Source organism: Chironomus tepperi, unplaced genomic scaffold (genome assembly GCF_022539635.2).
Source record: "Chironomus tepperi strain 1889 unplaced genomic scaffold, CSIRO-AGI_Ctep_v1 contig_257, whole genome shotgun sequence".
Lineage (NCBI taxonomy): Eukaryota > Metazoa > Arthropoda > Insecta > Diptera > Chironomidae > Chironomus > Chironomus tepperi.
In genome coordinates, this window is record NW_027226379.1 from 892146 (window position 1) to 917765 (window position 25620).

Sequence of the window (25620 nt, forward strand, 5' to 3'; positions counted from 1 at the left end):
CAACACAAAGGAACTTAAATAATCCGAATGGGATTCATATGGATTCTTATATCATCGAAGAACATTAAAATTATGTCACCAAGACACTGAGGTAGCAATCATCTTAGGCTGACAAGAACAAATAGTGAGCGACAAACTTGATCATTTGAGTTTTCCGTCCCTGCTGAGTCCTCCAAATTTAGTTATTTTTGGCAATTGTCGGTAAGGTCTCTTGGGTTTAACAATTTTGCAGTCGTGGTGCTTATTTACCGTGCTGTTTTAATATAATGCCCATTTTTTGATAGTTTAACCACTATTAAGTGTTCTAGAGAATAAATAGCCCGAGTTAGACTTGAACCTATGCCATTTCGATGACATGACAAATGCTTCTACCCACTGAGCTATCAGGGAGATACTAGGAAGACTGGCACAATGCTAACTTGATTCGTGTTCGCTGAGTAGTACCAATTGCTAAGCTTCGATTGTTGTTTAGGAACAATTGCTAAATCCAGCACCGATCGGGAGTTATCTCGAAGTGGATTCGGATTTTCTATGAAAAATTCGACTCGGCCTCCTCCAAAATTCGAGTTGGCTTCGAACATTGGTATGAATTTCGAGTACTTTCCAAACAGAACCTTGTATCACCCTAGATCACAGCAGACAAACAGTTAAACCATCATTAAAACAACACTCATCTCTACCAAATCAGAGTTCACCGAAACAACCGACATTAAACTTCTCCTTGCCCAACTGGAATGACTTTTAAAAATTATTGTTTCACTTTGAAGATTCATTAACGATAAAAAATATCTGTGCATAATCTATGACTTTTTATTTTCCCATGAGATGGATATACGGTTCATATTTCCCATCCTACAGTTTCAATTATTTTGTATAACAATAAAAATATTCACTCATCTCGTTAAGACGAAAACAATTGAGTGGATTTCCCTCCTTCAGAAAATTGTAAATATGCAAATTAATTTCCTATCTATCCCCGATAAATCGACAGGAGCTTAAAAACTTTCAATTTAATTTTGCACCAATTTTATCTCGCGAAGGCCATCAATCGCAAAATTTGATTGCATTTAAATAACAGTACAGTTAAGGAAAGATTTAGTGGATTCATTGTGGATGTTATCATTATGGAGACAATTCGACAGGGATAACAATTTGTTCTAAATTGAAAACAAATTGTCATTTTGCCTTTAAAACCAAAACGAAATGATTCACAATAAAATTAGCATTTCAAAATTGAATTTTTTTTTTGGGTTAGCTTGATTTTTGGGGAATTTATTGGGAAATTAGATGCGGTGTTTTGGGTTGACTGGTTGATTGAATTGATTGATTATGGTTGTGATTGAGAGAAATGAACGAAAACTCGAATTTCAACACAAATTAACTAAAACTAACCACAGATTAACCAAAATTCACCAAAACTGAAGCAAAACTCACCAAAAATGAACCAAGTGAACTCAATTTTTCCACAATTTAGCAATAACTCAACACAAATGAACCAATACTCTCGGCAAACAACTCAAAATTCACCATAAATGAACTAATACTCCAATACACCATAAGTCGCAAAAAAAAGATCAAAACTGACCTCAATTGAACCAAAACTAACCAAAAACTAACAAGAACCCACCACAAAACAACTACAATTCAACATAAATGATTGAACAAAATTCATCAATTTCAAACTGAAATTTGCCACAAATGAACTCAACACAATTAACTAAATCAAAAAATAACAAAATTCAACAGAAATTTACAAAACTGACCACAATTGAACAAAAATTCACCATAAATAAACTCAAACTTGATCAAAACTCAACACAATTTACCTAAAGTTCACCTCAATTTAACTTAAATTCCGCATAAATGAAACAAAACTGAACACAATTGAAACAAAATTTATCATATAATAGCAAAATCAACCATAAGTTTACTACAAATGAATCCAAATTCATCAGAATTGAGTCAAAATTAACCATTTTTGAACTGAAATTTGTTTCAAGTTAATCAAAACTAAACAAAATTTAACTAAAATTCCCACAAATGATCCAAAACTCAACACAGTTCAACTAAAATTCACCAAAATTGAACGAAAATTCACCATAATTAAACTAAAATGAACCTTAAAATGCGCTCCAAAACTCAACAAAACCTTCAATCTCCAGTTCATCTCTCATTCAACGATAATTTCCTTTCAATATTGAAATCTGCTTTTAACTTCTACTCAATTTACTTTCCTTTCATTTTCTGGATTTACTTAAAAACTTCACTGAAATTGCGAATGAAGATTGTTATCTTCAAGTGATAATAAATTTCCCGTTTGATGCTTCAAAGAGCTTTCTATTGTCTTAAAATTGAACAGAATAGAATGAAAATGAGAAATAATAAGAATATTATAGCTTTGTAATATCCATTTTTATATTGTTAATTATGTGCGACATTAACGCATGGCATAATTCTTTTTACGGTCCACTCTTGACTATTCCATTTTCTCCAATAATTTTTTTAGCGAGCCAGAAAGAGATCAAAATTAATTATCTTTTATAGATTCATCATGGCCCCCCTCATAACATCATCGAAATGGACGGATAATTAAATTAGACATAAGCGTGCACTTTTTTTTAACAGATCAGTTTTTATTGAAATTTATGGCAATTAGGAATTATTGCTTTTTATTGCACACAGCGAAATACAGAAAAAATAACTTTTTATTGCTGACGAGAAAAGTCACTCATGTGACACAAAACATTCGTCCACCACTGCACTGGATGGGAGTAAGAAGAAATATCCTATAAATTTCTATATCTATGTCTTATCAATATGGCAGACAAAGAAATGTGAAGAAGTTGGTGGGAAGTTGATGTGAATTGAGGATTTAGGCGCATTTATTGGATTTGAAGGTTAGCAACTTAGGGATTTGTGACAAAATAGATCAGATTATAATGAAACTGAACTGGATGTTGTTGGAATGTTGAATAAGGTTAATTAAAGTTGAATATTACAGAAAATTGCCTCCAATTTTCATGAAAATCTCAACTAAATCAGTTAAAACTCGAATATAACCTTTTAGAGCATTTTCAATTGAATTTCAAAGCTTAATCAGTCAAATCTTCTTTTTTGATACAGCTTGACTAGTTCAGTTTGGTATCGGAAGTTAGATATTTACCTGATCTTTCGATTGACACTATATATGCACTTAAAAACTGCATAATTGCTTTCTAATGAACTTTCTAACATGGATCTCGAGCAACACAATTGAATAAGGCTCTAATGTACTAATAAAAGGTATAACGGAGTCTTTAAAGTTCCATGACGGAGGTTTCATCATTTGTGTCACTTGGGTAGGTCTACTGATTGCAGCACAAACGAGATTGACTACATCAAAGTTCCGTAAAGGCTTTCATATGGCTTATACACAGAGACATTATTGACATTAGTAAATGAATCAATCAAGGAACCCTTAACTTATTTGTGACTAAACTCGTTCGGGAGTCTATCTTGTCCTAAATTTCTCTAAATATGCTTTACATTCTTCACAATGACTTCTTCAGTCATATTAAGCTCATGACTTCATCAAACAAAACCGCATCACATCTCATCCAAACCAAACCAACGCAATCCTACAACTGCACATTCCATAATTCCAGCTCACAAAAAAGCAATCATAATTTAATATTTTTAATGTCCATTTCCATTTAATGTCCTCTCACATTTCGCTGGTGCGCGATTAATGAAAATGTTCATTAATAAATTTCATCTTTCTAACTCCAAAAACATTTACGGCAATGACCAAAAGTTTTCAATAAAATTTTATTTTTATTACAAGTGTTGTCATTTTTCCATACATTGTCGACTGTGGTAGGGTGAGGACAGTGCACATCAAACTGTCTATCTTAATTTGAACGTATAAAGTGATAAGAACCAAAAGTTGATACACACACATACGCGTATACATAAATCTAAAGAGATCAACAGTAAAATGACTCTAATTAAAGAATATTTTTTTTATTGGGCACTTTTGGATGCTTGATGGCCTCATTAAAAGTTATGTTTAGGCGATACTTGTATGACAATTTATTGGATGTGATGGAAGAAATGATCAATAAAATTTTTTATTTTATAATGCTGTTTTGTTGATATATTTTTAGATTTAGAGAGTTTATTAAAATTATGCGTTAAAATTGACATGTTTGGATGTGATTTTGTGATGAAAAAGGCAGAAAATAGCCAATTTGGTTGAAAAACTAACGGTCAAAATTTGAATTTTATAAGAAAATTGGTTTCAAAATTTTTAAAACCGTCAAATTTTGAATTGAAACGAAGTTTTCATTGAAATTCAAAATTTTGAAATTCGTTGAATTCTAAAAAGAATTTTCTTTATTATTCAAAATTTTGAAAACCGTTAAATTTTGAACAGAAACCAAAAATTCTTTAAAATTCAAAAGTTCAAAGCTTAAAACTTCAAAATATAAATAAAAGTAAAATTTTCTTCATTATTCAAAATTTTGAAAACAGTAAAAATGTCAAAAATTATTTTTTAAAAGTTCAAATTTTTGAAAACCGTTAACAATTTTGAAATTTAAAAATCCGTTACAATAACATCCAAAACTGCTCCAAAATGCTCAAATTTACATTCAGAACTAATTAAATCAACTAACCACAACACAGCACAACTAAAAAGCAACAAAAATTCCACATCCAAGTCACAACAAGTGATCCAACAGCTCAAAAAAGAAACAAACATTTTAGCTCGAAATTGTAAGCCATCATGCATTCAGAAGTTAAATAGCATTATTAAGTTAAATAAATTCGGAATCAGAAGAAGTAGCATGAAGGAATCTTCAGTCACGCGAATAAAAGTCATAAATTATAAAGTGGCTTTAAACTTTTTTTTATTTTTTCTCCTCTCATTCCTTCAACTGACAGTAGCTTTTATTCATTTCGTGTTCCTCGATGTAAGTCTTACGACATCACCGATTATTCTTTTCATGTCCGCCAAGTGGAGAATTTTTTTTTGCATTTGAGGAAAACAAATTTTCCCAGATTATGTTTCTCGTACAATTGAGAATTATGAAGACGGTAGTGATATATCATCATTGCCATCCCATCTCACGTTCACCAGTTTTATTCCATATTCCTAATCTTCGGTCTTTGTCTACTTCCTCTTCATCCTTTCGAAAAACTCAAAAAAAAAAAACTCCGATGAGAGGAATAAGAGTGAGTGTGAGGAATAAAAAAACATAATTCTTTCGTATATTTGGTTTGTTTTAGGCAATTTTTTCGGATTGGGAAATGTAGGATGAATGTCACTTTGGGCTCATAAGCAGGCAATTGAGTGTAAATTTGCAATTTTTTCAAATTTTCTAAAATAACTCAAAATTTTGAATTTTTAAAATCTGTTAATAAGTTTGAAATTTTGAATACCGTTACAATTTTGAATTTTTGAAAACCGTTACAATTTTGAATTGTTTAAAACCGTTACAAAGGCTGTGTTTTCAAAAAACATTCAAAAATTTGAAATTTTGAAAACCGTTGAAAAGTTTGAATTTTTAAAAACCTCCAAAAAGCTATGCATTTTTGAAAACCGTTACAATTCTAAATTTTTGAAAACCGTTAAGAATTTGAACATTTGAAAACCGTTACAATTTTGAATTTTTGAAAACCGTTAAGAGTTTGAACTTTGGAAATCTGTTAAAAAGTTTGAATTTTCGAAATCCGTCACAATTTTGAATTTTTGAAAACCGTTAAAAAGTTTAAATTTTTCAAAACCGTTAAAAAGTTTGAATTTTTGAAAACCGTTACAATTTTTGAATTTTTGAAAACCGTTACAAATTTTGAATTTTTGAAAACCGGTACAAAAGCTGTTTTCAAAAACCGTTTAAAAATGTGAAATTTTTAAAACCGTTACAATTCTGAATTTTTGAAAACCGATAAGAAATTGAACTTTTGAAAAACGTTAAAAGAGTTTGAATTTCTGAAAATAGTAACAAAGTTTGAATTTCTGAAATCCGTTACAATTTTGAATTTTTGACAAGCGTTACAACGAAAACCGTTGAAAAAGTGTGAATTTTTTACACCAAGATTAAAAATGCGTTTGTGCCCATAACTCAGCATTACCATCACCAAACCAAAAACATTAGTTTTGAAAATAAAACAGTTGAATAAAAAAAGAATATTTTCCTCACCCCAACCATGCCTTGATTCTGCAACATACAGATTTCCACATTTTTGAACATGCACACAAAATTTTCAGTACTGAAAACATTAGAAAATTGGCAAAAATTGCCAACGGTGAAGGGAATGAATAAGAAGAAGAATTGTGAAACAATATATGCATGAATAACAAAGAGCATGATGCGGTTTGGTACAAAAATGCCATCAAAACACTTAATAACAGAACAAAATGCAGAAAAATGATAAAATGAAGGAACAAAAAATTTTATTTCCGAGTTAAAAACTTTTCTTATTATAAAATTTCATGTGTGTGTATTCAGATATGATACATGAAAATTAATTTCTATATTATGCATTCATGCAGGCTTTGTGAAATAGAAAAGAAATAATAATAACATAATGATTCTACGTTCAATTTTATAGTTTATGAGATATGAAAAAGGAGTTTAATGGATTTTTAGTTTTGTTTTGTTTTGTGGATGAGGAAAAAGTTTCATTTTTTAATCAAAATAGGCTTTGGAATTTTATGTGTCTTTTAAACTTTTGGATTTAAAATTTGATGTTTTAAGAACTTTTATAGACTGTATTGCAAATTTTAATCTTCAACCTGACAAAATAGTGAGTAGATCAGAAATTGATTTACTTTATCTAGCCGAGACTCGTTGTTCGGTTTCTACGATTCAATCAACGGTTCCGAAAAATTCAAATTTTAGTTCCTAAATCTCCCGTTAATGCTCACTTGTCTCAATAGATGGAACAGTTTTAAGAAAAGAGAAAGGCCTGTAATTGTGTCTTTGCTGAAAATGTGTATTGGCTGTGAGTAAAGTGTCATTACTAACGTGTCTTTGCTAGAATTTTGTGCTCAAATGTGTACTGACTAAGAGAATATGTCTTAGATTTGGATAGAAACTTCACTATTGAGTCTTCTCTTATATTTCTGAATTTAATGAGTTTATGTGAACACTGAAGCTAGTTTAGAATAAGGATGTGATTATGCAGAACTGTAATTATATTCTGAGTATGGAAATGTGGCATTAATTAATGCAGGAATCCTCATTCTCCTCTCATCAAGTTTATCGTTTATTCTTGCCGAGTGTTGTTTGTGCTGACTTATTACCACTGAGAACAACAAATGCACTCTGTGTTTCCTTCTGTTTCTGTTGCAGCATAAGTAATGTGTTCAATGGAGTGTCTGATGATGACATTTTCTTCATAAGCTAAAATACATTAAAAATATGATAAAATTAGTGGAATTGAAATTTAAAATTGAATAATTTCAGAGCTTCAATACTGCTGTTAAAGATTATAATATAACGGCCGTTTCAAATTTGAATTTGAAAAACTATTAAAGTTCAATTTTAAAAAGCCGTTGAAGTTCAATTTTCAAAAATTGCTTGAATTCAAATTTTTGAAAACCGTTAAAATTCAAATTATTAAAAACCGTTTAAATTCAAAATATCCCTAACTCACCCCTTCTTGTTCCTGTTTCTTCAATCTCTTCTCAATCTTATTCTTGCCAGGTCCTTTACCATGGAACTTGTGTGACAAATATCTGAAAGCCTCTTTTGGCGTCAATTTCAAATTATTATCGTCAATATATTCCAATTTAACATTCGGTTTATATCCAGACTTTTCACGGAACTCTGAAAGTGGACCATTTTGGAATCCACCGCCACCATGTCCTCGTCTGCTGTACTTGTCATCTTCACCATATGCTTTATCCTCAATTGAATAATGTTTAGCTTGCAAATGTGCAAATCTTGTATTACTTGGTCGATTTGATTCCTCTTTTTCGAGATATCCTTTAGACATGGCAAGTTTAAGAGCGTTTGCCATACCAACTGCAATATCTGGTTCCTCATCTAATACTACAACATCGTCTGGTTCAGCTGCTTGCGGAATTCCTTCAACTAATTTTGGTTCCTCATTTGGATCAACTTGATTCCATTTTCCACGTTTTTCTGGCAGTTCTTCATCTCCTGAGTGATCTTCTAAGTCCATCATGTCTGTGGCTTCATCACGATTACCAGCCATTCCATATGTTGGAATGTCACCTAAAGTTCTACAAAATTCAGCAGTTTGATCCAAAATGATGTTAGTTAGTGGACCGTCGTCATCAGAATCTTCAGTTTCCATTTTTATTTCGGTTTTAATCATTTCAATTGGCAGTTCCTTCTTAATTATTTCTTTCTGCTTAATTCTTCGTGCTTTTGATAAGATGTGTTCAAGGTCTTCATCATCTGGTTCAATTTTTAATTCTGAAAGGTCTTCAGATGTTGTTTGAGGAGGCAGCATCTCAGCATTTAATTTGACTGACTTTGGCTTGTCTTCGCGTTTCTTTCGACTACCTAAATCCTTATTTTGATCAGTATTGTCGCCTGTAATCTCAAGTAACTCGTCTGCCTTTAATTTCTGTCTCAGCTTCTTGACTTTTCTTTTAGGCTTTTTGAATTTCGTCAGTTCCTCTTCTGTGTAATGATCTGATGCCAATCTTAGTGGATTTTCATTTAAACTTTCGAGAGTTTTGCCTTGCAACTTCGCCTTTACTTCCATTGCTTTTCTTTGTTGTTCTCTAATTAGTTCCTTACTTTCACCAATGACAAATGATGACTTTTTAGCACTTCCATCAATATCGTCGTCGTATTTGGACAAAACACCACGATCGATAAAGTTACCAAATTCATCATATTGATCCTCATAGACATCATATCCATAATGTTCTGGATTTAACTTCCTGTTGTCGACATTCTTCTTGTATCGTTCATCATCCTTCATATTGACATTCATAAGAACATCTTCGTCTTCTGCTAGAACATCCTTATCCTCTAATGTCAATATTACTTGACGTTCTTCCCTAAATGTGTCAATATCGTGAGCTACTTTCAATCCTGCAAGATCTTTTTCGCCATATTTACTACTTTTGGGTTTTTGAGGACGTTTACGAACGACTGTAACTTGATCCATATTTTCATCAAGTTCCTCAAACTGTTTGGCACGATTTTTTGCCTTTTTCTTCTCTTCCTCAATTTTACGACTTTTATCGACCCAGGATGTAATGTCATCTTCAGAATCTGACTCGCCTAATGTCTTAATTCTTGCTAATTTATGCTCAATCTTCCTCTTGTCACGTTTCGATTGAATTTTCTCACGAAGTAATTCCATTTCCGTTTTCTCATTGAACTGTCCAGCAGGTTTGTGATAGAATTCACCCCAATCATCCTTGAGCTTTTTTAAATCAGCAACTGATTCATCTCTTTCCTCTTTCTCATCGTTTTTATTGCTACTCGTTGATTGAGGAACTTCTGATGGACCAACTTCTAATGGCTTTAAACCAAGTTTAGCTCTGAGTTTATTTGTTGCTTCTATTGACAAACAATCACCGGCACCATCAGCTGGAATTGGAGACATTGATCTCGACTTCCTTTGCTGTCTAGAAGATGGTTTTGATGACTCAGAAATGACTGGAGGTGCTGGAACATCCAATGGAACTTCGACTACATCTGAACCTGTTAATATGGTATATTTTAGTGCTGGATTAAGATTTATTAATTGGATTAACTTACTGTCACTGTGATACGAACGTTCTCGTTCTGAACTTTTCCTTTTGTGCCTCCTTTCCTTTTCACGGTCGCGATTTTTCTTGCTCTTTTTCTTTTCCCTATATTCCTCACTTCTTGAACGTGATCTGCTTCGTCTACGTGAGCTAACATCACGATCTTTCTTATGCTTTTTAGATGAACCCATAGTGTATTTAATTAATTAAATTAGATTTGAAATAATTTGTTGAAATTTTCTATGTTTACGTTTTGAATCGTCCGACAATTTCCCCTTGTTTATCGAATAGTTGATGTCCCTTTGATTTTTGAATTTTAAAAAACCGGTAATTTTTCTTGAGTTTCTTTTGTTTGCAATTTTATGAATTTTAATTAAATTAATGGATGAGTGATGATTTTTAGACAACAATCTGAAAAATAAACTTAACAAGCATTAAAATACACAAAAAGAAACTAGATCCGACACGTAGTTTTCTTAAATAAATATGACTTTAGTTTTCATTCCTTTTTAATAGTCTATACAAATTTACAAATCAGCTTTTTGTGACAATGGAATATAAAGAGGTATCTCTTTCATCTCCTCGCGCATACATAAATATTCAGAAGTAACACACATAATGACTAAACACGTAGAATTTAACAGCCAGAAAGATAATGACGGAAGTTCAAATTCGTAAAAATAGCATACGATGAAATGAACAAAGTGATACGTGCAACTGGAAGTGATAAATCGTGATTAATTGAATATAACTATTGCGAAATGGACAAGCTTACCAAAAATCTAAGCACATCTTTCTCCGTTTCACGAAATACCACAGAAAAATTGCTCCAAATAGTGAATTTGTTATAAAACATGATATAATTAAAATTCCTTCTGTATCTGTGACATTGATTTGCTGTAATAGACATTTAATTAGTTAAGCTACATGACTAGATCCTTAATATACTTACTCTAAAGTCAAATATTGCTGATAATGATAAATTAATTTCTAAGAAATTTAAGCCAATAACTAAAAGTGATGTTAATGTGAAATACATGAAACTCTGTTGTGCCACAATCTGTGATATTAGTAGAATAGGGTCGAATTTAGACACCTGAAAGCTTCCCGTCTTTGCCATATTGTTAGATTCTCTGTTTATTAATTAGTTTATATTATTTTCATTTTGTAAACAAAACGTGGGGTTTGGTACTAAGTCGATGAACTCTGACGTTGTGCAATTATTTTGAATTTTAAATAACCGTTATTTTTGTGTACATTTTTATGCAAATTTCAAGGATGTTAGCCGGTGAAATTATGTCCAAAATACGATTTAGTACTGCACAATAGATGAGTAATCTGGAAAATCCATAGAATGATACAAAAATAGTTAAAAAGCCATATATTTTCTATAAAAATCACTCATTTTAGTTCTGTTAACTAACTTAATTCTATCCATAGACTTCTTTTATCCTATACAAATAAACTATAACTATTTACAATCTATATTTACATTAATATATTAAAATTATTTTACAATTAATTAACTCGTCTTGTTTGATAAAAAAATATTCTTAAAATATGTGTTCTTAATGCTTTATCAAATGCAGAGGTACAAATGAGTTTCATTCCAAGACGTGGACAGTGTTTAGTTAGTGGATATTTTATGAAATAAATTTTAGCGGAAAAATAGAATTTCAACGGTTTTTTTAGAATTTGAATTTTTTGATGCAAAAAAAGAGTTTTGCGTCTTTTCAGAGTTTGAACTTAAAAGATTCGTTGAAAATGTGTAAACGGAAAATTGTACTTTTTGGTGTGAGTCCTGATTATGGAAATGAATTAGTAAATTTCTTAAAAATGCTAGGAATGAATGTCCACAACTTGGTTTGTTCAATATGCTAAATTTGTACTTAAATCTCTTGCTATGTGATCTTATTTTTAAATGAGTAGAAACAGCACCAATTATTAGAAATCAGAATATGTAGAGTTCTGTGAAAAATAACCGGACGATGCCTGCGATAATATTCGCATACTGTCGTCTGTATTGTCGATAACACTTTGACTTGAATTAGGAGAGTTAAAGTTCAACGGTTCGTTTGGTAATGAACGTTTTGCGGGTGTTGATGTCTGAATTTTCAAATTTCCTTTTCTTTTCGCTGTGACTTTATTAAGCTCCTCAGTTTCAAATTGCTGACCCATTTGATCGAATTTATCTTTATGCACGACTTTTGATTTTAATGTTAATTTTATATTTTCTAAGGCTGTTGGCTCACGAATTGTTTTATCAGTGAAACTGATGTCTATGTTGCGGTTATTGGTCTAAAATTAAGCAATAGATATTAGAACTAGTCATAAGGTATGAATGTTTGTAACTCACCAGTTGTAGCATCGTAAAGAAATAGGCAGGCATCTGTTCAGGTTCAGAAATTTCTCTTAAAGTCTTTGAATCATTCACATCTCCGATTTTATGGATCACTTTCAGTCCATATTCATGCATGTCTATCTTACTTCGCTTCTCAGAATTGGCAAGAATTGGTTTAAGGAATTCTTTCCATTTTGCTACCTAAAATTAGACAGAAATTTGATAAATTAGCAAAACTGTTTGATTTTTGTCAATCATGATTCTGTAAAGTTTTAACGTATTTCTAAAATTTGAAATTTATGAACATTATTTGCATCTTTTTTCTTGCTTCAGCTTTTGAATTTTAGAAATTCGTTAAATTTTGCATCTTTTTCAGCGTCAAATTTTCAAATTTTAAAATATGTTAGAACTCTTTCTGAAGCATAAATTTCAAATTTTACAAAACTGTTAAAATTTAAATATAAATTCAACTCACATTAATCGCCGACTGTCTCATCAGTTGTATCCTTTCCTCCGATTCTAACGATGTTAGTTCCTGTTCCTTATCATTACTTAATTCTAATTCATTTTCGGTACTGTTTCCAACTTTATAATCGTCAATAAATGACGAAGCATTATTATTAATCGTCGAATTATCGTCATTACCGGATTGACCCGATGCAAGTGACTGATAACACGAATCTGTTCCACTTATATTTAAATTTCTCTGTTCACTATCATCCTGTTCATCGATACTATTAAGTCTACTTGATATTTCATTGTCGTTATTAAATGCCGAATCGTCAAGTTCATTAGATGAATTTATGCACTCACTGGTATATCCTGAATCATTTGATACTTTTCTAAGTAGGGTTTGTGGATTTTCATTAATTAAGCTATTGTCTGTTGTGGTTTGGTGGGAATTAATTGTTGCATTAGTTTTTTTACTATTGTACGTAGGTATTAGGAATCGAGATTCATTTTGTTCATCTTTTGTAAAGCCTAAGAACGGAGTGTCTTCATCTTCATCATCATGATTAATTGAGCTATTTAGGCTCGGGACATTACAATTCTTTAATAAATCTAATATTTTAAAAACTCGACTTTGTCGATGTTCGGGTTGGTCAACAACTGTTGATTTATGCTGATCAAGTTTCCTCCTCTTTAACTCTCTAAATTCACTGTCGGGCAAGTCAAATAGGCATTTATGCTTGAGCCTTTTTATTGGAATCATGAAAATATTTTTCATTCTACTTTCTCCAACTTCTGCCTTGATTTTGTCAGGTAATGTGAAATCACTAGCACTGTCTTTAATTTTATCAAGCACTGTCAGGATGGATCTTGTGAAATTCATGACTACATAATCATTTACATTCATATCTGAGAATAAACCTGGACTTTGTCTCATTATGTCATTAATTTTGATAATTGGTTGCGGCGGAAGCAGAAGACTCGACTGATCAATGTCCATTTCTATGCCTTCATCTAAATTTAAATTAATTGGGGTAACTTTTCCGGAAAGCGGTAGATTTGGGGTTGGCGGGGTTGCGGGAGGCGTAAAATCACTAATTTCATTGCAATCTTCATTAACTAAGTCAGTTTCATCATTAATTAAATCATCTGTTGTATTAGTTATAGTAGTAGTATTGCTGGTCATTAAAGCGTCATCATTACTATGACTAATTATTGCATTATCATTAACTAGACTAGTTACATCCTTTTGTGACTGATGTTCGTGGTCAATTACGAGATAATCGTTGGTTTTAGTTTGTTTTGAGAAATTCAAATCATTTTGAAGCTCGCCTGTACAGCTATTGATGTAAAATGAAAATGATGTGAAATCCCGCCTACTTCCAACAATATCTTTATAGTCATCATAGTCGTATATCTGTGTACTACCAAAATTTGTCACTGCTGTTTCATTTGTGAGCAGCATACTTTTTGGAATTGCAATTTTTCCTGATTTCTCCTTGTTCCTTGCGAAGAAGTCCTTCATTTTTTGCAGCCTGGATATTTTACATGGCATTGCTAGCTCCTTATTGATGTCATCCTTAACTGATATGATTATTTCCTTTTCCTCAAATAATATTTTATCGATATTAACTCCATCCTTAATATTATACTTCTTCTGACGTGTCTTTTTTGCCGCTTCCTTAGGTTCCTTGTCCTTTCCATCGCTCGTTTCTGCCTCAACGCGTTCAAAATTTTTAGCCACGCCAATAATTTCCTGTTCAAGGCAATCGACCTTCCTGCCAAATATTTTCGCTGCAGCATAAATTAAAACACCCGAAAGTACGAAATTTGGACAATCCTGTTCGTCTTGTTGTCTGCAAATTATAATATAAACATACAAGAAGAAAAAGTTAAAATGGCATCGTTTATTATTGTTTACTTATGAAATGTGCGCTAAAAATGCTTTAACTTACTTCATAAATGCCGCAAGTTTATCTCCAATTGCATAATTAATGCATTTATCAGCATCATCTGAGATCCTTTGGATCTCATCGGCTATAGAACTCATTATCTTATAAGAACGTTTTATGCTTTATTTTTGTTTGTTTGTTGTGAAACTGGAACTTAAAAAATTATGCTGTTGCTTAATTAAACATAATTTTTGACACTAAATTCACTAAACTTTTTATTTTCTTCTCGTTAATTCACTTATAAACACTTTTAACTTTGTTATTATCGTCTTATCCATTAGTTTTATGCTAAATTTGACTGTTTTCATTGATATTTAATTTTTGCTGTTTGGGGTTATTCAACGCGTCAGTCACTTAATAAAAATGGATACGCTCAGAGTTGGTGATCCAGTTGCTGCATGAAATGAATTTTTTGTAAAATTTCTCATCCACAAAACTCATTCCTCATGTATAAATCATGCTCCTTCTTCATAAGATCCAGAAATTATGAATTAAATTACCAAAACCATTAATTACCAACAAAATCATCCGAAATACCAACTCTGAATTTCCCCTACTATTTTCCCCTAATTCAATAACGGTCAAGATAAATTTGAAATTCTCACAAAAAGTTTTTCATAGTTTCACAACCCGTTTGTTGACATTTTTCTTCGGTCTACAATATTTATTAATTTTAATGACTTGTTAAGGACTTTTAAACTATAAAAACTAATTATTCATAATAAGTACCAACTAGTTCATCTGGAGACATCAAAATATTCATCAATATATGAATATATCATTAGAAAATTAAGAATATGGAAAATTCAGATATTCGTGTAGCACATCAATTATCAAATGAAGTGCAAAAGGCTATCGAGCAGGTCCTTGAGAGCGATGATCCACTTATTAAGCCTGATTTCAATCCAGCCGACTATATTAATAGTCTATTTCCAACAGAACAGTCGCTAAATTCAAATTCTTCAATCGATGACGTCATTTTGAAAATGGAAGTGGAAATTCAAGTGATAGATGATAATATTAGGGATGTTGTGAGAGGTGTGTCGACATCCAGTAATGAAGGCAAGCAAGCACTCGATGAAGCCAAAAAGACAATTCAACAGCTGTTCTCACAAATTGGTGACATTAAGACGAGAGCTGAAATCACTGAAGACGTTGTACAGTCCATAACAAGTAACATCAAACAGCTGGATTGTGCTAAGAAGAATCTTACAGCAGCGATAACTACTTTGAATCATCTCCATATGCTTGTTGGTGGCGTTGAGAAGTTAAAAGTGATGACTGAAAAAAGACTTTACGGTGATATCAGTAATCCTCTGCAGGCAATAACAGAAGTAAACCAGCACTTTACACAATACAATGAGATTCCGCAAATTAAGGAATTGTCAAATAATGTAGCAGAAATTCATAAAATCTTAGCTGCACAGATTACTGAGGAATTTAAAAATACATTTAGTTTGACGCCAAATAATAGCAACAAAATGTCACTTTCTAAGTTAAAAGATGCATGCCTGGTCATTTCTGTTCTTGACAGTAAAGTGAGGAAGGAGCTGATCAAGTTTTTCATAAGTAAGTTCTATAAAATAACCATAAGAATGTATTTGAAATTTAACGGTCAAAATTTCTTTGAAAAATAACTCACTTTTGAAATTAAATCCAAGGTTTTAAAATTTAATCTTCAGATTAAAAATTAAAACTAATCCATTCTTAATTTTTGCTTCCACAGACTACCAGTTAGAAGAGTACATCCAGTTATTCAGTGAAGATCAAGACATTTCATGGCTAGACAAAATTGACAAAAGATATGCATGGATTAAGCGTCGACTACTAGATTTTGAGAATCAATATGGCACTGCTTTTCCTGAGAATTGGGAAGTATCTGAAAGAATTGCTGTAGAATTTTGCAACATTACTAAAACAGAATTAAGTAAAATCATGTCACGTAGACGAACTGAAATTGATGTTAAGCTATTGCTGTTCTCAATAAATAAGACATCACAATTTGAAGATTTGCTTGGAAAAAGGTTTACAGGATGTACGCTAGGTGAAAGCGTAAAGCAAACAAACCAAGTCGACAGGAGAGTATTTTTGGAAGCATCTGACAAAGAACAGTCATCAGATGAAAGATCGCAAGCTGGCGAGGAATACAGCTCAACATCACCATTCCGAAATCTCATAAGTGACTGCTTCAAGCCTTACTTGGACATTTATACTGAAAGCATTGACAGAAATTTGAATGAATTAATTGACAAGTTCCTTCAAGTTGCCAAACAACAGTCAGTTCATGCGTCACTCGAAAGCTGTGCTGAACTTTTTATTTTCTATAAGAAAAGTTTAGTCCAATGTACACAATTAAGCAACGGAAAGACACTGTTTGACCTAGTTCAGGTCTTTAAAAAATATTTACGGGAATATGCAATTAAAGTTCTCGAAAATCAAATTCCAAAAGTGGCAGTTCCATCGAGCACATCGTCAATATCATCAAGTATGTCTCTTTTAAAGCAAAAAGATTTCCAAAATCTTCAAACAGCTGCAAATCAAGTCATTCACAGCTTCTTAAAGGAAGGTGAAGTTCCAAGATACACAAAAGAGGAACGAATTTTGGTCTGCAAAATTCTAACAACAGCTGAATATTGTCTAGAAACTGTGCAGCAACTAGAAGAGAAATTAAAGGAAAAGATTGAGGCTTCATATGTTGAGAATGTAGACTTGTCAGAAGAAAAGGACGTCTTTCATCGCGTCATATCCCATTGCATTCAGCTTCTCGTTCAAGACATTGAGAATCTTTGTGAATCCTCGTTAACAGTCATGACAAAAATGCAATGGCAAAGCATCAGCAATGTCGGCGATCAAAGTCCATATGTTAATTCTATTATTTCACATTTTAAACAGACCATTCCAGTCATTCGTGATAATTTGGCAACATCCAGAAAATATTATACACAATTTTGTCATAAATTCATCAGTTCCTTCATTCCAAAATTTATTAATAATTTATACAAGTGCCGGCCGACAAATAGTGAAGGTGTTGGTAATATTATGGGATGTGAGCAGCTGCTGCTTGATACACACAGTCTTAAAACAGTTCTGTTGGAACTTCCAACAATTGAATCTCAAGTTAATCGAAAAGCACCGGCAAGTTACTCAAAGACAGTCATTAAAGGCATGACAAAGGCTGAAATGATAATAAAGATTGTTATGGCCAATATTAATCCACATGCACTGTTCATAGAACAATATTTAAAGCTTCTACCCGAAAATACACTGGCTGAGTTCCATAAAATTTGTGAAATGAAAGGAATTAAGCGAGCTGATCAGGCACAATTGATTGATGTCTATAAAAGAATGATTCCTGATAATGGAAGTAGCAAAAGTGCTGAAATTGACTTGAATGAACCGGATGACAAGGGACGGATTAAGAAATTAGAAAATATGATTAAGAAACGTTTACCCAACTAAGATTTGGGGATGTAGCCACATAATATGTTTGTACTAATTTAATAAAATTTAAATTAATTATCTTATGAACTATTAAGTATGACTAGTTACTTACTTACTGGAAGCAAACTCTGACTTGGAGTCTAGGTTGCTACAAAAGTCTTTCCAGTTGACTTTATTGCAGGCCGAATCACAAAGCTTGTATAAATTGTCAGTTTTGACATGTAACTGCCATTCCTTCATTACCGTCCTACTTCATGTTGCTAATTATGACTAGTTAATGTCCAGTCGATGTCTAGATCTAAGGGAATTCTATTGATCATTTTTGAACGTCCATCAACACATATCGTGCATCCCAACACACAGTACGTCCATCCCTAACGTCCTTTTGTCCACTCACCTACATAGCCACCTACCCTAGCTCCTCTAAACTACCGAATTTACTCCACTTAATTAATTAATGACTAATTAAACACTCAAAATTTTCAAAAGCATGTGATGCGATATCATCGACTTTATCTTTATTAGGCACTTAACTTCTGTATTAAAGGCTTAAAATCGAGTACAATCGTTTTAGTCTTTGAGTGGTATTTTGGCAGCTGAGATGGAAACGAAGAGCTTGTAAGTTGGTTTATTTTAATAATTGTTTATAATGCTTAATGTAGCTTAGTAATTTGGAGGAAACTCTCGTGTTGAGGTAGGAAAAGACGTGTTGTGACGTAGAAATGTGGAATCAATGGTGTTGACTCATAGGCAAGTGATTGTTTTGGTTGTGAAAACGTCGGATAGATTCTCAATGAATATATAGTGCTTGAAAAGCCCAGACATATGAGCTGGAGGCACTGCGATTAAACATCTGTTGTACCAAACTCTTTAGATTTACAACTTATAGTTGGATCCGAACCACTAGCAAGCCACCCACCGAATAGTATGACGAGAGTTCTCGCAATGTTTACGATACCACAGGAAGTTCAATTAGTTTTTATAGTGTGGTGAAGTGTATTATCAAGCTGTTGGTGACCATGCATTGACAAATCTGACAACGAATTGATTCTTATCGAAATATCATCAAACTAGATGTGCTCGATCTGAAGAATACTTTTGTGTGTTGTTAAATCATAGTGCGCCGATCTTGAGAATGAAACCTGGTAACCTTAGTTTTGGTTGATTGGGAAATGTCTAGCCTTTCATGCACGAACAAGCAAACAACATGCTTTCATGATGAAGCCCAATTACGGTCCTTAAACGAAGTCTGTTTACCTGTTTGGAATGTTGACAAAATACAAAGAACATATGGAATCTTATTGACCTAGTCACCTTAATACTAACTACTGTTCCTTAAAATTATCTTATATCAAACAAAACTTTATTCTCAATCAGACAATTGCTGTCATAAAAAGATAACATTAAACAATTGAACTTTGTTGCCATGTTCATGCATTAATCTTGTGGGTTCGTTTCCTTGATAATTCTTTAATCAGTAATTATAATTCAGACTAATACGTATTTGTGGAAATTTTTTTGTCACGCTGTTTGCAATCACATAATTTATTGTTGGTTCCATTTTTACCTCGTTTTTCTTTATCAGTCAATTAGGCCACTTGAGAACCTTCTCCAAAAATCTTTTTCTGATTAAAGCTACCGAATTGTCTTGACAATTGACTTACTTATGTGACTTGCAGGGACCGTATCATCTTCAAGAAAGGCAAAGTCAATACAGCAAAACATAATGTAGGCAGGCTTTTCGGACGGTATATCAACGATGGATTCACGACATTCATTGACGCTAGCTGGGGATGGACTATTTTGTTATTTGTGTGCCTGTTCGTTAGTTCTTGGACCATTTATGCTTCTTTATGGTATTCGATGGCTGTTTCACATGGAGATATTGAATATTACAGTCGATGGATGGATGCTGTAGACAGAGATGCTTTTGAGCAAGAGAATCGATACACACCTTGTATTAGAAATCTTTATACGTTCACATCTGCTTTCCTGTATTCAATGGAGACACAACAGTCGATTGGATATGGATTTCGACATATAACTGAGGGATGCAAAATTGCTCCTGTTCTCCTCGCTACTCAAAGGTAAACAAAACCTCAAAATCTGTCTTTAAAAATTCAACAACTAATAAATACATTCTTGCAGCATGACTGGAACTCTTTTAACTTGTGTAAGTATTCAATCAATCATATTCCCGTCAAGCTTTATCACATTTACTTCATCCAACAGTTCCTAATGGGCGGAATCATTGCAAAATTAGCACGCCCAAAAACAAGAGCTCAAAACATTATTTTCTCAAAAAAGGCTGTAATTTCTCATCGTAATAGAGTTCCTTATCTCATGTTTCGCGTGGCTGACACACGAGAAAGTCATATCATTCGTGCAACTATAAAAGCTCGAATTGTTAAAAAAACAATGACAGAAGAAGGCGAATTGATTGACTTTTATCAACAAGATTTGAAGCTAATGACGGACGAATGTGATGATCGTGTCTTGTTGATGTGGCCAACAGTGTTAGCACATAAAATTGACGAGAGCAGTCCTTTGTATGGGCTTTCATCGATTGACCTGCTGCGTGAGAAATTTGAGATCATCGTGATTTTGGAAGGTGGTGTTGAGTCAACAGGACTTGCTACTCAAGCAAGAACATCCTATTTATCATCGGAGATTCTTTGGGGTCATCGATTCCAAAATATTGTCACACATGATGAAAATACAAATGAATATCATGTAAATTACTTGAAATCAGAACTTAATATTTGACATTAATCTATTATTATTTGCAGATTGACTATAACTTATTCCACAATACAATTTGGGTAGAAACATCACCAACATCTTCACCAAAACAACTCGAGAGAAACAGAAACTTTAATGTTAACATCACTCAAACATCTAATAATGATGAGTTAGTTCTTAAGCCAGCTATTCAACTTAATGGAAATGCCAAAGCTCTGTAACAAAAGCTCATCTGGGCTATAAGTTCAGAGATGTAGTTTTGAATAATAATTTCGGATTTTTCTTGAATTTCATATGTATAACTTCTCATAAATTAAATAGTAAGAGTAGCTGGATGTTAGAATTAAATCTTTAGAATGTAAAGTATAGCTAATAAAGTTATGGTTTTAGTTTTTAAGGAACAATAAATGACGTTTTCTTTCTTAGTTGCTTTCTGCAGACAACTCTCATTGTAATCTTATAAGATCTTCTTAATAAACTAGTTCCTGCTTCAATTTTTCAAGTAGATCACAACGGAATCAGGTAATCTGAAGCTGTTCCAATATGTAACATCTGTTCCATAAGAATCCTTTGACTGTCTATCATATCCTCATATGGCATTGAGGAGTTCCCATTTAATCTAGAAACCATACAGACTAGTTGATATAGTTTTGATCATTTTATGGATCTTTTCTGAAATCGATGACCTGAATTGTTTAGCTTTTACCATGTAGATTCATACCATATCTTTATATATAAATTCTAATAATCTTAATTAATTTTATTCATCATCCTCTTCTTCATCATTTAAATGTGATAATCGAAGCTGTTTTGCAGATCCGGAATTTTTGTCTCTTGGCACTTCCTTCTTCTGTTTTTGCTTTTTTTCGCCTACAACATATTCCTTCATGACAAATTTATTTCCTTGGATCTTTTCCTTCTTGTCTGTATCTACTTCCTTTGGTTTTAATTTTGTTGAGTTTTTAAATACAATTTTGGATGTTCCCGAATCATTATTTTCATCTTCCTGTTGCTTTCTCTGCTCCATTTCTCTAAGAAATGAAAATGCGGCCGATGCATTCATGCGATCTGATGTATCACTGACATCCGATAATGTGTAATGTTGATATCGTTGAGGATTTTTCTGTTAATTAATTTAATATTTAATAAATGACTTAATTTTATTGACTGTATTAATACCTCATAATCTGGACGTTGTCTAACACTCAAACACTTGTTAATAGGCAGTGCAGGTCGCTTGAAAATACTCTCTTTCTTCTTATATCTCTCAATACTTTCATCTCTGTCCCTTTTTGTATTAAATTGTCTTTTTCTTGAATTTTCTTCGTTCCTTTGTAAAAGACATGACCCTTCAAGCTTCTTTTCTTCAGCATCGAGGATGTCAAACAGTGCCTTCTTCTTATTTTCGTATTCCATGGCTGATAAACCTTAATATTATTAATTATTAAAATTTTCAAAGGAATTCAAGGTTTGTTATTGTTTATATTCGTAGGGCGCCAACGACTTCGGAGAAAAGTCATGGCCAACTATGAATTTTTGAAAATTTAAATTAACGGCCATTTTAAAGGGGTATGAAAACCAATTAGAATTTTTTATTCTTTTCGTACTGAACGATTACAAAAAAATCCACACTGGACGTACTTTGAACGTGTTTTTGTAAATAAAATTGGAAAATAAAATATAAAGTTCATAAAAAGTAGATTTAATTGAATAATGTCGAAAGGAGCGAAGAATAACCATTTAAAGTCCAATGTGAATGAATTTCTTAGTAATAAGAGGAACATAGAGGCATTAACGAATGTTATAGACAGCTTTAAGGTATGAATACTAGCTAAAATGATCGATAAGATGGAAATTTAAGAACAAAAAATTTTTCAGAATGCACTTGAGAGACAAATTCCTGTAACTTCAATTCTTTTATCATGCGAGACGATTTTTGTGGAGCTTCTGCGATCCCGTGACATGACTATTCAAATTAAATCACTTCAGGGAAAAGGTATGTAATCAATATCAAGTTACAGACAAAATTTTCAGACATTTTTTATTTTCCCATACAGAAAACACACCAGAAAATAATTACAAGCAGTTCCTACAGGAACGATATATTGAAACATTTAATCTTATTGTCGAGTGTCTTGGCAGCGACAAACAATCAGATGCAAATCAGGCACTCAGTACATGCATGAAATTTATAGCCATAGAAGGAACATTTCCTTTGGAAATTCATGATAATAATCAGACTGAATTTCCAATCGTGCATTTGAACAAAGTAATTAGTAAATTATTACTCTCGCAACGCATTATGAAAAATGTCATCGTTAAGCTATCGGAATATACAATGTTTGATGATTTTTGCTACTTTGTATGGAAATTGCTGCTTAAAAATCTAATTCCAACAACTAAAAATGACTTGACAAATGAATTTGTTCAGAATTATTTGGAATTATTAAATGTTTTGATTCCGGCATCGCCCAATAATAATCAAAAGAATGCAGAACAAGATGATGATGATGAAAAGAGATTTTTATGTCGACAAGTGAAGTTCGATCAGCAATTATTGAGGAAAAATGTCAATAAAATCTGGAATTTCATTGTACAATGGCCACACAATGACGTAACACAACGTCAATTGCTTGTTTTGCTATTGGAAAAAGTTCTAATCTATCTGGATAAACCTGCACTTCTTACTGACTATTTAATGGACACACTTGATGTTGGAGGACAAGTCTCGCTGCTTGCATTACAAGGTATATTCATATTAATCCACAAGTACAATATGTCGTATCCAAATATTTACGAGAAACTTTATGCCATGTTTGAGCCAGAAATATTTCATATGAAATTTAAGCCACGATTATTTCATCTTGCTGACATTTTTCTGTCGTCAACTTACCTACCCGAAACACTTGTTGCTGCATTTGCAAAACGTTTAGCACGACTCTCGCTCGTTGCTCCGCCACAAGATATCATTATTATCTTATATTTCATTGGAAATTTAATCATTCGACATCCTGGATTAAAACGTTTAATTTGTGATGCAAATGGAGGACACGAAATCTCAAATGATCCATTCTTGATGGACGAATGTGATCCAAACAAATCGTTTGCGCTGCAGAGTTCACTTTGGGAAATTCAGTTACTTAAGAGTCATATGTTACCGTATATATCACAAACAGCTAAGAATATCACATCACAGCCACTACCAAATCGTGAATGGGATCTTGGAGAGTACTTGGAAGTTAAGGAAAATGATGTAAGTTGCTATACTTTTTCTAAATTTTTGTACCTAGAGCTATGAATCTTTAACGTATTCTAAAGTTTTGAATAGTTGAGATTCAAACCATGTTTGTTCCAAAATTTTGAGCGAAGACACATTTTTTGAATTTTCCAAAATTGCTAAATTTGAATTTTTGAACCTGTTTAAATTTCAAATCTTTAAAATTCGTTAATTTTCAAAATTCTAATAACCGTTAAATTTAATATCTTTTTATTCCAGCTTTTTGATCAAGAAATATCAAAGAAAGCAAAGGAATATGCATTGACATTTGAACGACCAATGACGGAAACAAAGAATCAACATACAGCTATTTCAAAATATTGGAAGTTTTAAACACAAAACACATTTTTCTTGCTAACAATTTCCAGTTTTCCCATACCTATTTTTTCTGTTCTTTAATAAGTGATATGAAATAATAGATAATACTGTTAAGAATGTTTTATGTGGCTTCTATATAATTTTAATGATTATGGCTAAGTCATGAATCTATTATTAGATTTTTCAATAAAAAAGTAACTGTAGAAGAAAAATTCATTAAATTTTATTAATTAAAATGCTTTTTTATATTTTCAACAATTTGTTTGAGTGCTGTTACTGCTGTACTGTCTTCACATTCAGTCACAAAGTTCTTTCCTTCATCACAGCAACGTGTCAGGCGTGGATCAAGTGGAACGCTTCCTAAAAATTCAACATTCATTTCCTTACACATTATTTGTGTTGAATTTTGAACGTCGGAATTGCTTGGGAAGATTTTTGATTCCGTTGTGCATTTTGGACACACAAATGAGGACATATTCTCAACAACTCCAATAATTGGAATGTTCATCTTCTTACAGAATGAAATTTGTTTCCGTACGTCTAAAAGGGATACTTCTTGTGGCGTTGAAATCAGCACAGCACCCCAACTTCCACCGGAAGTAGATAAATAAGTTGATACACTCAAATGTTCATCACTAGTTCCGGGCGGCGAATCAATAATTAAATAATCTAAAGTACCCCAATCAACTTCACTTAAAAATTGCCTAATCATTCCATTCTTCTTTGGTCCACGCCATATTATGGCATCGTCTGGCGTATCTAGTAAGAATCCAATTGACATTAATGACAAATTATCTTCAATAAATACAGGCGACCATCCAGATCCGGATTGATGAACTTGTTCGCCAATAACACCAAACATTCGTGGCTGGGAAGGACCACAGATGTCAATATCAAGTACCCCAAAATTCTCATTATTGTTCATGTGTGCGAATGTACGTGAGATAAGATTAGTTAAACTTGATTTTCCAACACCACCTTTTCCTGACAATATCATCAATTTATTCTTAACATCCACTAATCTGTTCTTTACTAGCTCAATTCCTGGATCAACACCTTTTGTCTGTCCTGTTGAATGAATATAATTAAGTCGAATTTCATAATAAAATTTTAATTCAGTTTACCTGACGAGCAGATTTGTTGATTTGGACATCCTGCACATGCTGATGCTTTGCCAGCATTGTCACTTTCAGTTCCAGGACAATGTTCTGGTGCATTCTCTGGATTTCCTGACATTTTAATTAATTTTAATCAGACGATTGAATAGTAAACAAAAAGTCGTGTTCTATACATGAAATTTTGAATTTTTGACGACCGTTATGGAAATTTTGACAGTTTGAATTTAAAATGGCGGTTATTAACTTCTCAAATTTTT

General features: G+C 32.5%; 8 protein-coding genes across 8 annotated transcripts; 3 read left to right on the forward strand and 5 right to left on the reverse strand.

Moving 5' to 3' along the window:
• Positions 1–7093: 7093 nt before the first annotated feature.
• Positions 7094–9993, reverse strand: LOC139091673 (U4/U6.U5 tri-snRNP-associated protein 1). The gene is made up of 3 exons (XM_070641818.1): positions 9735–9993; positions 7642–9677; positions 7094–7388 (listed from the first exon to the last, which is right to left on the reverse strand). The coding sequence occupies exons 1-3, from the start codon at positions 9913–9915 to the stop codon at positions 7245–7247; spliced, it is 2361 nt and encodes a 786-aa protein (XP_070497919.1). The 5' UTR covers positions 9916–9993; the 3' UTR covers positions 7094–7244.
• A 199-nt stretch (positions 9994–10192) lies between these two features.
• Sys1 (Sys1 golgi trafficking protein) lies at positions 10193–10918 on the reverse strand. The gene is made up of 3 exons (XM_070641815.1): positions 10677–10918; positions 10500–10621; positions 10193–10441 (listed from the first exon to the last, which is right to left on the reverse strand). Exons 1-3 carry the CDS (start codon positions 10842–10844, stop codon positions 10252–10254), a joined length of 480 nt encoding a protein of 159 aa, XP_070497916.1. The 5' UTR covers positions 10845–10918; the 3' UTR covers positions 10193–10251.
• Positions 10919–11389: 471 nt separating this feature from the next.
• LOC139091629 (uncharacterized) lies at positions 11390–14806 on the reverse strand. The gene is made up of 4 exons (XM_070641779.1): positions 14471–14806; positions 12541–14371; positions 12081–12266; positions 11390–12022 (listed from the first exon to the last, which is right to left on the reverse strand). The coding sequence occupies exons 1-4, from the start codon at positions 14563–14565 to the stop codon at positions 11669–11671; spliced, it is 2466 nt and encodes an 821-aa protein (XP_070497880.1). The 5' UTR covers positions 14566–14806; the 3' UTR covers positions 11390–11668.
• Positions 14807–14994: 188 nt separating this feature from the next.
• Positions 14995–18002, forward strand: Vps53 (vacuolar protein sorting 53). Its single transcript, XM_070641778.1, has 2 exons — positions 14995–16036; positions 16194–18002. Exons 1-2 carry the CDS (start codon positions 15265–15267, stop codon positions 17924–17926), a joined length of 2505 nt encoding a protein of 834 aa, XP_070497879.1. The 5' UTR covers positions 14995–15264; the 3' UTR covers positions 17927–18002.
• Positions 18003–18413: 411 nt separating this feature from the next.
• Positions 18414–21058, forward strand: LOC139091618 (inward rectifier potassium channel 18-like). The gene is made up of 5 exons (XM_070641761.1): positions 18414–18526; positions 19588–19995; positions 20057–20081; positions 20141–20641; positions 20698–21058. Exons 1-5 carry the CDS (start codon positions 18510–18512, stop codon positions 20869–20871), a joined length of 1125 nt encoding a protein of 374 aa, XP_070497862.1. The 5' UTR covers positions 18414–18509; the 3' UTR covers positions 20872–21058.
• A 319-nt stretch (positions 21059–21377) lies between these two features.
• LOC139091620 (U5 small nuclear ribonucleoprotein TSSC4) lies at positions 21378–22163 on the reverse strand. Its single transcript, XM_070641763.1, has 2 exons — positions 21830–22163; positions 21378–21773 (listed from the first exon to the last, which is right to left on the reverse strand). The coding sequence occupies exons 1-2, from the start codon at positions 22064–22066 to the stop codon at positions 21411–21413; spliced, it is 600 nt and encodes a 199-aa protein (XP_070497864.1). The 5' UTR covers positions 22067–22163; the 3' UTR covers positions 21378–21410.
• A 107-nt stretch (positions 22164–22270) lies between these two features.
• On the forward strand, positions 22271–24457 carry LOC139091617 (nucleolar complex protein 4 homolog A). The gene is made up of 4 exons (XM_070641760.1): positions 22271–22468; positions 22529–22646; positions 22708–23903; positions 24147–24457. Exons 1-4 carry the CDS (start codon positions 22364–22366, stop codon positions 24258–24260), a joined length of 1533 nt encoding a protein of 510 aa, XP_070497861.1. The 5' UTR covers positions 22271–22363; the 3' UTR covers positions 24261–24457.
• Positions 24425–25532, reverse strand: Nubp1 (NUBP iron-sulfur cluster assembly factor 1). The gene is made up of 2 exons (XM_070641762.1): positions 25370–25532; positions 24425–25313 (listed from the first exon to the last, which is right to left on the reverse strand). The coding sequence occupies exons 1-2, from the start codon at positions 25479–25481 to the stop codon at positions 24472–24474; spliced, it is 954 nt and encodes a 317-aa protein (XP_070497863.1). The 5' UTR covers positions 25482–25532; the 3' UTR covers positions 24425–24471.
• Positions 25533–25620: the final 88 nt, after the last annotated feature.